Source organism: Numenius arquata, chromosome 12, assembly GCF_964106895.1.
Source record: "Numenius arquata chromosome 12, bNumArq3.hap1.1, whole genome shotgun sequence".
NCBI lineage: Eukaryota > Metazoa > Chordata > Aves > Charadriiformes > Scolopacidae > Numenius > Numenius arquata.
Genome location: NC_133587.1, coordinates 11,109,605 through 11,122,424, shown reverse-complemented (window position 1 = coordinate 11,122,424; position 12,820 = coordinate 11,109,605). Strand labels below are relative to the sequence as shown.

The 12,820-nt window shown below is 54.9% G+C and overlaps 1 protein-coding gene across 1 annotated transcript; it reads left to right on the top strand.

Moving 5' to 3' along the window:
* The first annotated feature begins 858 nt into the window (after positions 1–858).
* KCNS1 (potassium voltage-gated channel modifier subfamily S member 1) lies at positions 859–12,371 on the top strand. Its single transcript, XM_074157276.1, has 4 exons — positions 859–923; positions 3,558–3,561; positions 4,845–5,837; positions 11,916–12,371. Exons 3-4 carry the CDS (start codon positions 4,872–4,874, stop codon positions 12,369–12,371), a joined length of 1,422 nt encoding a protein of 473 aa, XP_074013377.1. The 5' UTR covers positions 859–923; positions 3,558–3,561; positions 4,845–4,871.
* The last annotated feature ends 449 nt before the right edge of the window (positions 12,372–12,820 follow it).

Genomic DNA, 12,820 nt, shown 5'->3' with positions numbered 1-12,820 from the left:
GGCACCGGCATCGCGGGGACCCGGGGCACCGGCATCCCGGGGTGCTGCGGGAACCGGCGTCCCGGGGTGCTGCAGGCAGCGGCTTCCCGGGGACCCGGGGCTCCGGCATCGCGGGGCAGGGTGGGGATGCGGGACACCGGCATCCCGGGGCGCGGCGAGATGGGCAACCCAGAGAAGAGCAGGGAGCGGGGCGCAGGCACCCCCGGATACCGGCATCCCCGGGCACTGCAGGGATCGGCACTCTGAGGCGCAGCAGGCAACCGGGGCACCGGCATCCTGGGGTGAGAGGGCAACCGGAGCAGCGGCATGCCGGGGGGGGAGGGAGGGGGGAGAAGGGGGGGGATGAGCAGGGACGGGGGCAGCGGCACACCGGGGTGAGCGGGGAAGCGAGGCACCGACATCCCGGGATGAGCAGGGAGCTGCCAAACCAGCGACCGCATCCCGGGATGCTGCTGGGACCCGGAGCACAGGGATACTCCTTCCCATCTCTCCGCAGGTGGGTGTAGGAGAGACCCTTTCCCCGAAGCCTTGTCCCCACGGGGGGGTGCATCTCCCCCTTCCCAGGGAGCTGGGCAGGGCACGGGGGTCCCCGCTGGAGAGTGGCACCCACTGCCTGGGACCTGAGATCCGAGGCTGGCACAGGACAGGGCATCATCTGTACCGGGCACTGGGCTGCCCGCTCGCTGTAGAGACCCCGACTGTTGGTAATCACCTCTTCCCGCACCCCAAAGCGAGCAGGGCTCTCCCCGTCATCTGCATCCCCAGCCCTGGGCGTTTCGGTGGCCTCTCAGTGTACAGCAGGAGATTATGCTCTGCCTGCGGGGAGCAGCCAGCGATGGGAATCCCCCTTCCATCCTCCCCCCTGCCCGCCTGGTAAACCCCCCCTACTGCCGAAGGAAGGGCTTGGTCCTGAGCATCTTCAGGTGGATGGGTACAGGGACCCTCAGCGATGGGGACAGGATTCCACATGGGCACTTTTGGTTGACCAGAAAGCAGGCGTCTCCCCCCTCTAGTCCTTCCCCAGCTCATGGCTGATAGGGAGAGCATCCTACAGGAGCTGGGAGGTCAGACAGCCCCACTGCCCCCCCCAGGTACCCAGAGGGGGACCCCCAGCCCTACCACAGCCCCATGGGCATCCCGCACAGGACTTCCTCCAGCGGTTTGCAGCCACCAGCCCTACACACCTGGGACCTGCAGGGTCGCAAGGCCAGGGTGACAGGGCATTTAGGACTGGGCTACATGCAAAGGATGAAGGGTTTCCTCCTTCTCTACGCATTTCTAATGGCTCCTTTGAGACAAGCCACACGACTCCCTGCTGGGAAGCCTCGCTGAGCTGTAAGTACAGGGCTTTTTATTTGGACTGTTAATCTAAATCCATTGTACCTGGTCGGAAAAGCCCCTGTGTGCGATACTCCCTGCACTTGCTGCATCCTCTCTTGAATATCTATTAGCATCTTCCTTCCCACTCCCTTGGGTCCCCTCTCTCAGTTAGAATAAATATACATAACTTCCATTTGAAAGGCTTTAAGAAAAAAATACGTTGTCAAGGGAAACTCTTCTAGCATTTCTTTCAGATATGCTTGATCTGGTTTTATATTTTTTACTGTCATAAATGCATGTATCAGAGATTTTTTTCTCCACAAGATACATATTCATTTGAATGCCCAACACCCGGCTTGCACTGGGCTTGTGTAATTCTGGTGGTTGTCTCCTTAAAATAGCTTACAGTATATTTCAAAATTTATCAGAAAGAAATTGGCTTTATCTGTTCTATTTTACCAGTCATTTACGGAAATTTTGCTTCAACTAAAGGAAAATTTTGCAAATTCACATTATTCCAGACAGACACATTTGTATTCTCTGTCCATTGTGTTTTGAAATAAAAAACACCCGACCTTCCCGACGTAAGCTTCTGTTTCCCAGCAGATACCCCTGCAAATGCGAGCTGGGCGCATGCTTCGATCATCCAACAGGGGAGATCACGCCAGGTCTTAGTTCAAACCTCAGTTTTGTTCTAAAGCTGAGCTTAGCTAGTCATGAAATGAGCAGGGAAAAGAGTTATAAAACTATTAATTGCTGCTTTAGATTCCTCCATGAAAGCTGTATGTGGGCAGAAATAATTTGCTCTATTCAGAAACAGAACATCAGAAAGGAGCATCTCAGACAGTTCGCGACCCTTCTCCTCGCTCTGCTTCCTGTGTGGGAGGGATGGAGGGATGGACGGATTTCCCTGGGGTACAAAGGCTTACAGGGTCCTGACACCCACTTTTTTCTCTTGAGCTGGGAGAGAGATGGGAGCCGGCTCCTTCCTGGCTCTCAGGGTTTTGCCATCTCACCCAGAGCTGTGTGCTGAGGATGGTCCTGCTGAGCTGGACCACGCTTCAGGCTTGTCCTGCCTCCCCAGCATAGCCCCTGTAGCCACCCGGGTACCCCAGCCCAGCCCCAAAACCACCTTGCCTATGATTTCGGTGACATTTGGCCTGGCCTCCCAGGGCAGCTGCTGTGCAGGGAAGGTGCAGAGAAAGGCTGAGGATAGGTGTGGGGTAAGCTGGATCCCACAGACCACCCCCACGGTCCTGTTTGTGCGTGTGTGTGTGTGTGTGTGTGTGTTTGTAGCCTGAATGCATGAGCATCCTTCTGGAAGGAACCTGGATTAGTCATCCCCACCCCACAGATGGGCTGTGTGATGTCTTCCCTGGAAAAGCTAATCTGTCACAGAAATTCCAATTTATCCCTGCAAAAGGAGTGTTTACACCCCTTTTTCTCTCTCACTTTTGTCTTAAGCATTCAAAAAGTTGATCCTTCATTTTATTTCCTCCCCTTTGGAAAGCGAGACAATTAGCCCATTAAGCTCTGAGGCTTATCACAAGCCGGTTCCCTCCTCCAGACATGGTGTGATGGGAAGCGCTGGCTTTGTGGTGCAAAGCCTGTGTCTTTAAGGAGCCCTGGCTGGGAGATGCAGTGGAGTTAGCAGATGCCTTTGCCTGGCACAAATCTGGCATTTGCTGCTCCCACAGCCCTGCTCAGCTTAAAAACATACCTCTGGGGTTCATTTCTAACCATTATTCCAGTACCTGCTCCTCTCCAGCTCTGCTCTGACCTCCAGATTTAGACGTGAAAATGTCCTCCAGGTCCCTCCCGGTCTGACAAACCTTTTACGCTGTGTTTCTCAGACACTGGAAAACACCCAGAGCCCTTCCCCTGCTTTGGTGTTCCCCATAAACCCCATGAGATGTCCAGTGAACAAGGCAGGGCTGGGGTGCAATGGGGTCTGCAGAGGAACTGGGATTCCCCTGGTTGGGAGGGGGACCCTCCTCATGTCACTGACCTGCCCTTAGCAGCTCCTGTCGGACCGGACTGTCCTGTGTGGTGTCTGGTGGCATCTTGGCATCACCACAGGGTCTGTTGCAGCCTTTTTCCTCGTGGCTGTGGCTTCTTCCTGTGTCACCTAAAAGTTTGAAAACTTCACTGGGTGATACAAGATGGAGAAGGTGAGGGATTTCTCTAACAAGCTGCTGATTAAAACCAGGGAGGGAAGGCTTTGGGATGGGACACAGGCCAGTCTGGAGGTCACAAACACCTCAGTGACCACTGCAGCACAACCATCAGGGCTGCAGAAGTCATGTTGGCACCAGTAGCCGCCCTGAAGAGCAAGCAGAGCTCAGGAGCAAGTCACACCTAATAGCAGGATTTTTCCAAAGTAGCCAATGTGTGTGGGAAAATATAATTCCTCAAGCAAGAGAGCAAATGCTGTGCCCCTCCTGAGGACGCCCAGCACCAGGAGCGAGGGGACTGTGTGGGTATGGGCTGCTCCACACCTCCCCAGGTGTTTGGATGAATAAGGTAGGTGGAGAAGTCTGATTTCAAGGTGATGCTGAAAGATCACAAACCTTTTTATTTGCCTTTTTATTCTAAGCTTCTGGTCAAGATGGGTAAATGCATTTGAAGGTGTGTGATTGCTTCTCTTTGTTAGATGCTTTAAGTGCTGCTCATTAGAAAATGGAATTCCTGCTGCATGGAAAAGCCCAGCTCCCCGAAACTTTTAAAATCCTGAAACACAATAGAAACTAAAACTTTGGTTTTTATTTTCCTACCAACATACAGATTTTTAATTCAGTCATCAATGATTCTGAATCATGTTTTTGTTATGTTTCAACATTATAAAAATAATCTTAATATTTTACATGACAGAACACACAAGAGGAAACAAAGCAGGCAGATGAATTGTTTTGACACTTTTTCCCTGAGATTCTCCCTAAAACTGATACCTTCTGTGAAAACACTTTGATTCTGGCAAAACTGCTTTTGCTGCTGGGAAGATTGCACCATCTAAGGGCTTTTTGACCAGGTCTAATTAGCAACATGGGTAGTCAGGCTACAAAGCTCTTTGGCAGAATCACTGCGGTGGTGGTTTGAGGAGATGTTTTTTCCACTGAGGAGCCCATTTGGAGGGATAAATCCTCCCTTCAGTGACTAATTACCTGTTTGAACAAGGAAATCCCCGTGGATGAGGTGCTGGAGGTGCAGTAAACTGCCTGCCTTAGGCCATTAGCAAAGGGAGAAACTTTAAGAGGTAAAAAATAAAAAGCAAGGAAAAGTTTGACCTGGAAAAATCATTGGCTTTTTGTTTTTTGTTTTTCTCCTTCCATACCACCAAAGAACAACTGCCGGAAGCTGTTTCCCAACCCTCTCCCTGGTCCTCAATTTTAAGAGTGCAGACATCTCCCCTCGTTCCCCTGGGGTTGCTTCTGGCCCCCCCTGCCATGGGAACACCCAGATCAGGGGGAGCCCTGTGTCCCCTACAGCCCTGTGTCCTCTCCAACCCTACTGTGTCTCGCCCGCAGGTGGAACCAGCTCCCGCTCTGCTGATCATGGTCAACAAGTCCTTAAATTACTGGGGTCCCAGTTTTGAGGAGGACGTTATCAACATCAATGTGGGGGGTCTGAGAAGGCGGCTCAGCTCCAGCGCCCTCTCCAAGTTCCCCGACACCCGCCTGGGACGCCTGCTCTCCTGCGACTCGGAGGAGTCCATCCTGCAGCTCTGCGATGACTACGACGTGAGCGCCAGGGAGTTCTACTTTGACCGAAACCCTGGCTTCTTCCTCTACGTGCTCCACTTCTACCAGACGGGGAAGCTGCACGTCATGGAGGAGCTGTGTGTCTTCTCCTTCTGCCAGGAGATTGAGTACTGGGGCATCAACGAGTTCTTCCTGGACTCCTGCTGCAGCTACCGCTACCATGAGCGCAAGCTAGAGAGCCGGCACCACAACTGGGATGAGGAGAGCGAGGTCAGCAGTGTGGACACGTCCCCTGATGAGATCTCTGACATCAACCATGACCTGCTGCGCTACAGCACGCTGCGCTGTGGCAACGTGCGCAAACGCCTCTGGCTCACCATGGAGAACCCCGGCTACTCCATCCCCAGCAAGCTCTTCAGCTTCGTGTCCATCAGCGTGGTGCTGGTTTCCATAGCCACCATGTGCATCCATAGCATGCCCGAGTACCAGGAGGTGGATGAGAATGGCAATGTGCTCGACGAACCAGTCCTGCACAAGCTGGAGTATTTCTGCATCTCCTGGTTCACCTTCGAAGTGTCTTCCCGTCTCCTGCTTTCCCCCAACCCCAGAAAGTTCTTCAAGCACCCGCTGAACATAATTGACATTGTCTCAGTGTTGCCCTTCTACTTCACCCTCTTGGTAGACGTGACCATGGGCAGTGACTCGGAGCTGGGCAACCTGGGCAAGGTAGTGCAGGTGTTTCGGCTCATGAGGATATTCCGGGTGCTGAAGCTGGCTCGGCACTCCACTGGACTGAGGTCACTGGGGGCCACGTTGAAGGTAAACTGGCTCTCTATCTTCTTATCTATCTCCTCTATCATCAGAGGTCTCTGGGTGAGAAGGAAACCTCTGATGCAGCCGGGGAATGTGGACACTCCCATTCCCAGTGAGCTACCAGCTCGGGGTGGTGTCTGGTGAGCATGCTTGGTGTGGTGGGCTGGGCTATTGGTTTGTGTGTCTGCTAAAGCAACCAAGCATGGGGAGCACCGCATGAGTCCTCTTTGTCCACAAGCTTAGAGCAAACAACAAGTCACTCCATGGATGCAGACTCTGCTTCATGCAGAGCTGGTGCTTCCAGGGATTCAGCCATCCCTTCTCCACCATGGTGTGCAAGCCCTGTTGCACGGTGGTGGAACGGACTCAGCCATGCATGGGTGGATGGTGACATCCCACCAGAAGCAGGTCAGTGCCTAGCTGAGCCAGCAGCTGCGGGGTGTGCCAGCACCAGTGTGTGGCTTGGAGCTGCTCCTGTCCCCGGTCTGGGAGAAGGGAGAGCCTCCTAAGAGCACACTGCCAGGTGGCCAGAGGCCAGCATCCAATCCTTGGTGTCTGTCCCTCTAGGGAGACATAGAGCTCCTGGTCCAGCTGGGCTGACACTTGGATGCTCCAGGGTATGATGAAGATGGGACTGGCACATATTTAGCCATGGGTAGCACAGAGTGGCAATAGAAAAGCAAAGGGTTAGCAGCAGGGCCTGGGACAACCAGCCCACGGCAAGGTTCATGCTTTCAGCAGAGACTGGGCTACCATCTGCTGCCCCTTAGCGTGCTGGAAATCTTGGGGAAAGCACAGCATGCAGGGATGGGGGAAGCTGTGCCCAGGACCACGCAGTCCTCAGGAGAAAGAGCTGGATGAGGAGATGCTGAGACAATGAAGGACCAGGGTCCAGGCATGCTAAGAGGTGGCACCCCTGCAGGTTTGGTGGGAGGAGTTCTTCATTCTCAGTGGTGTGCCTCAAGGCTGTGGCTCTCCAGACCCCCTCCGCAGCACCCCCAGCCTCCTTAGACAGAGCAAGAGCAGCTGTGACAAGAGTCAAAGCATGAAGCCATCATGGAATCCTCACCAGCCTGGTGCTGCAGCCCAGACCTCCATCACTGCAGCTCAGCTGTGCAGCACGGACCAGCCTCCGTGCCCTGTGCAGGTCTCTACTCTCCCCCACCATCCATCCCTCCCTCCTCCATCTCCCTCCTGCTGGGGGCCACGTGCCCAAATCTGGGGAGGGTGAAACTGTCCCCTCACCTCCTGCACTTACACAGAAAATCCAGCCTGATGCAGAGGCCAATTAAACTCAGTCTTTAATTGTCTCTGATTCTTGGCGACCGCATCAAGACAAATCCAAAAGCCAGTCCTCAAGCCTGCCAGGACAGAGTGACACACTCTCCTGAGTCCCCACTACACATGGGGCTTTTGCTGGGCATGGGGTGATGGTCACCAGGGCAAACACTTCCTCTGCTCGTGGGACTGCCGCTCGTCCCCACATTCAAGCCAGAAGACTGGTTTTTCAGCATTGCTCATGCAAATGTCCCCGTACTTTTTCTCCCTTCAAACAAGTGGTGTACCAAAAAAATGGCCAAGGAAAGCAATCTTCATAACAGAGCTTGAAATTCAACCAAAGGGATGCTCTCCTCCCACTCAGTACCTGGCAGGGGCTGGAGCTGCAGGTCCTGGTGTTGCTCCCTCTGAGGGCCCATTGCAGGGATGAAGTGGGCACAGCCACAGCTGGGGGCACCCTGTTTCTTGCCGCTGCAGCAGTGGCAGGGCTGGCATAGGATGTCCTGGTGTCGGCAGGACTCGACTGCCAGGGTTGGACCCATTCCCGTGGGTGAGCTGTGGAGAATAACAACCCTCAATTGTGGCTGAGGATGAGGATGGGCAGCAGGAAAGGTCTTCTGCCAACTTCTGCTGTGAAGCAGGACCAGCCCAGCCCAGCATTAATCCTGCAAATCTCACAGAGCATCAGAAAAAATGGGGAGGAAAAAATTCCTGGCATCCTCAAAGCCTGCTGAAAACAGGGTCCAGGGAGGATTGTTTGAAACGAAGATGACTGAAGTCCAATCTGCATCATACTTCTGAACACTCACCTTGAGAGAACAATTAGCAAGTGACAGACCTTGTGGAATTTAAATAAAATTGTACACGTGGGAAGGGCTCCCTGAACCCTGTGCTCCATTTAAGCGTGAACAACACGTTGCAGCAGAGCAGGGACTGATGGGCTCATCTGCATGTTATTAAGCAGCAGACGAGATCCGGGGAGCCGGCAGCATCCCGGCTCCGGCCTCTGCCGAGCCGCTGATTCACCCAGTGACGTGCTGGAAAGAACCGCTTCCCGGGGACTCCGGAGCCAGCTGTAAATGGGGATGAGCGAAGACACAAATCTGACGCAGCAGCTTGGCGTTGTGATTTACTGGGCACATAAATTACAACGTCTTGTTAATCATAATTTACTTCCTATTGCAAGAGCATAAAGCAGCAGCAGAGGGGTAAAGGCTGTTAACAGCCAGGAAGCAGGAGCGATGGCTCTGGCAAGGCAAGTAATTGTTCCCCTGCCACCAAAGTGCTAGCAGAGGGATTTCTGCCATTTGTGCATCATAAACTCCGAACCATCTTCAGATTGCTTGGGGCCTGATCCAGGGTCTATTTAATTTGAGGAGAGGCTTCCCACAGGTCCCTTCTCTCCCTCCCTGCCGTGCACAACATCCATTACTGTTACTGCAGCTTCCCGGGTGCGGGTTTGCTCCTGTCTCCCACTGGCAGTCAATAGGTGTCAGGCACTGAGTAATTTAGGCATCTGCAGGGATCTCCAGGAGTTGCTGTCTATCCCCTTAGGGGCCTAAATACACAAATAGGTGGGAAGAGCCGGAGCTGCACGTTCCCAGACAGCACATGCATCACCCTGCTGCTGTAACCATCTCCATGGGCCATCTCTGTGCTCGGTCCCCATGCTGGTATCTCCAGTCAGGCTCAAACCAGGCTTTTCCGTTTCATTTGTCTTCTGCTGTGCTGGAGGAGAGATGTACATTCATCTGGGGAAGGAGCCCACCCATGGCTGTCGCAAGGGCAGGCAGACCTCCTCCCAGGGCAACAGCCCAAAGAGACCCCAAGAGGGGTGGTGGTTTTGCTGGAGCCTTTCATTACCCAGCATCGCCTCCCCAGGGTGCTAGCTAAGCCTGCATCCCACCTGAACCCCAGCTATGCCTGCATCCACCAAAACCATGGCTGAAACTCCATCCCACCTGAACCCCAGCCATGCCTGCATCCCCCCAAACCATGGCTAAAGCTGCATCCCACCTGAATGCCAGCTACGCCTACACCCCTCCCAAACTATGGCTAAAGCTGCATCCCACCTGAACCCCAGCTAATCCTGCGTCCCATCCAAACCATGGCTAGAACTGCATCCCTACCCAAACCCCAGCTAATCCTGCTTCTCCCCCAAACCTTAGCTAAAGCTGCATCCCACCTGAACCTCAGCTAAGCCTGCATCCCATCCAAACCATAGCTAAAACTCCATGCCCACCCAAACCCCAGCTAATCCTGCATCCCACCCAAACCCCAGCTGCGTCTGCTTGTAAATTAAAGCAGGAGCCGGAGCTATCGAGCTGCCTGACTTCTCCCTTGCCCTCACCCTCCAACACATCCCAGGGCCATAACTGACACTCTTTAAAAATGTATAAGGTTATTCGGCTCTGCTGCTCCCCGTCTGGGACCCACAGACGTGCTGTTAAGCTCCAGCCAGGAACAACCCTTTCGTGGCCAAGAGATACATCCTTGAAACTCAGTGGCTCTGAGCTGTTTGTCCTTCTCAAGGAGCTCCCTTGGAGCTGCTATAGGGCATTTGCAACCACAGGTGATGGCGGCGGATATTATTTCCCCTCGGTATTACTGGTGTTAGCTGAGCAGCTTTTGCCAGCAGTCTAAGCAAAGTCTTCTCGCTCCCTGCCATGAATCCACCTCCTTTAAGTCTCGTCTTGATCATGGAAGCTCTTTTCCCACGTCTTCTGCTGTTTGCTTTGCTCGAGTGTTGTTTTGTTTAGTCATTATGTGGTCTCCAATAAAGCATTCTCTGGCTGTTAGGAGACTGGAAACCGCCCCCCCAAGATCAGAGCTTGGCTTTCCTTTCCCCAAAAGATGAAGAGCAAGCTGGCAGAGCAGTGGGCAGAAACAGCCAAGAAATTGGCTTGTGACAATCAAAAAGTGAGGGGACTAGCTGTGCTGTGAGGACGGTGGCGGCTTTGGCACTGGCGGGTTGTTGGCCTGGCCCTGCCAGTAAACAAGGGCTCTGTGGTCCCTTCTTGATCCGCAAGGCTCTCAGAGCGGGGGTCCCCATCCCTGCTGCATAGAAGGTTCTCAGCTCACACCTCGCGAGGGCAAGGACGGGAGATGGTTGCTGGATTTGTCCCAGCACTGGCCCGTAGCCTTTTGCCTGGTCCCAGCTTGTCCATCGGCAGTCCCCTTCTCAGTATCACTCACTGTCTGGTCCCCTAACTGCCCACTGCCTTTTTTCCTCCCGGGCTTTTGGCACAGGTTTGTACTCTACTCAAAAATTACGAATTTCCAATGACAGACTGCAACACAGATGTTTTAGTGTGAAACCAGAGAAATGACGGCTTCTTCAAGGAGCATTGCACACCCCTGCCATCAGCCTGTCCCCCCAGGTCCTGCACACCTGCCTGGGAGGTCAAGTGTCCCATGGCCCCATTCCCACCAGGGCTCCCAGACCTGTTGGGCTGGGGCTTGGCAAGCCGGGGGGTGCAGCACCTCATGGGAGCCAGGGGCTGACACCAGCCCATGCTGACGTTGCATGGATCCCTGGACTGACCTGGGGCTCCCCGGTTCCAGAAGGACAGGGAACTGCTGGAGAGGGTACAACAGAGGACCACAAAGACGATGAGGGGCGTGGAGCACCTCTCATATGAGGAAAGGCTGAGGGACTTGTGTCTTTTTAGACTGGAGAAGAGAAGGCTGAGGGGGGATCTGATCAACACCTATAAATACTCAAGGGTGGGTGTCAGGAGGATGGGTCCAGTCTTTTTTCGGTGGTGCCCAGTGACAGGACAAGAGGTAACAGGCACGAACTTGAACATAAGAAGTTCCAGCTAAACATGAGGAGGTTCTTCTTCACTATGAGGGTGGCAGAGCCCTGGAACAGGCTGCCCAGAGAGGTGGTGGAGTCTCCATCCCTGGAGACGTTCAAAACCTGCCTGGACATGTTCCTGCGCAACCTGCTCTGGGTGGACCTGCTTTGGCAGGGGGGTTGGACTAGATGATCTCCAGAGGTCCCTTCCAACCCCATATCATTCTGTGATTCTATGACCTGATGACCAGGGCTGCTTGGATTCCTGTCAGCTCTCAGGTTCGCTTTGAGTCTCCCATGCAAAACCAGCAGGGAAATGTAATTATCTCAGAAACAGTAGTTTCTGCAAGAAAATTCCCCCCTCACAAAGGGTCAAATGGACACTGAGACTGTAGAAGGTGTTGGGGTACAGGAGGACCAGGGTCCCTGGGGCTCTGGTTGTGGGGTCCCCAGCAGCCGGGGAGCCCAGGGCTGAAGGGCTGGAGCTGAGCCTGCAGCGGAGGCACACATCTTCCCTGTGAGTGCATCGCCAGCGTCTCGCGAAAATACAAATCACTTCACTTAGAGGCTGCCTATTAGGTGGTTTCTGGGGACCTGCCAAGATAAAAGGAAAATGGGAAAATGTGTCTAAATATTGTTAGCTGAGATGGGGTTGGAGCGAGCGCTGGAGGCAGGGGGGTAGCCTCTGCCAGGGAACACTGGCTGGGAAGCAGAGGTCCCCTTTCCCTCCCAGCGCTGCCTCCTCCTTGCAGGCTGCTGGTGGGGCTGCTGTGGGTGCCAGGACTGATTTCCCAGCTGCCCCACTCGCTCCAGGTGTGGGTCACCCACACACCCCCAACCTGTCTCAGCCCGGCCCCACAGCAGGACATCCCACGGCAGAGACGGATGAAGGCACTGAGACCCCCGACGGAGGCGTGCAGGGCTGTATTTGTGCTGTGGGATCCCAGTGTCCTGGCCGTGATGGGTGTGGTGGCACCCACTGACCACCGCTCTGCTTTGCCTTCCAGCACAGCTACAGGGAGGTGGGCATCCTGCTGCTTTACCTGGCTGTGGGCGTCTCTGTCTTCTCTGGCGTGGCCTACACAGCTGAGAAGGAGGAAGATGTCGGCTTTGACACCATCCCGGCGTGCTGGTGGTGGGGCACCGTCAGCATGACCACCGTGGGCTACGGCGACGTGGTGCCCGTCACGGTGGCAGGCAAGCTGGCCGCCTCGGGCTGCATACTGGGGGGCATCCTTGTCGTGGCGCTGCCCATCACCATCATCTTCAACAAGTTCTCCCACTTCTACCGCAAGCAGAAGGCGCTGGAGGCGGCTGTGAGGAACAGCGGGAAGAAAGACCCCGAGGACGTGGAGAGCATCTCCAGCCGCGACCGAGACTCGGAGGTTCTGAGTGAGACCTCCCTGGGCAGAGGCAGCCCCGACCGCCGCGGTCTGACCCCCAGCGCCCACCCCGCACCCTGACCCCAACCGTGCCCGTGGCACCGGGGCACGCACGGGACCCGCTTGCTCACCGCAAGTGTGGTACGGCTGTGGCACCGGGACACAGTGGAGAAGCCAGGCTCTCCGCATCTGGCACTGCGCCTGGGATCGTCCCTGCCCTGCCAAGGACAGGAGGGGTTGGAGGAGATGCCCAGCGGGTGCCGGCTGCTTCCAGCCCCTGGGAACGCAGCGTCCAGGTCCTCCTGGACGTGTTTCAGCCTTCACCTGGTGATGGCCCTGCTCTCCCGTGGCTGCAGACGGAGGCTGCAGCGCTGGACATACGCCTGCCAGAAAGGGAGTGAGGAAAAAAGAAAGACAGGTGACCCCTGATCAGGCACTGCCGCAGCTGCGTGAAGGGGGATTTGCCTCTTCCCTGAGCTTTAGTGTTGTCCAGGGTGAGTTTAAGTAGCCTGAGGGTGATGCAGCCCCCA

Bases quoted from the DNA above. Each gene is read 5' to 3' on its own strand.
- KCNS1 (XM_074157276.1), top strand. From the start codon at position 4,872: ATGGTCAACAAGTCCTTAAATTACTGGGGTCCCAGTTTTGAGGAGGAC. The intron at 5,838-11,915 runs GTAAACTGGCTC...TTTGCCTTCCAG, and splicing joins CACTGGGGGCCACGTTGAAG to CACAGCTACAGGGAGGTGGG.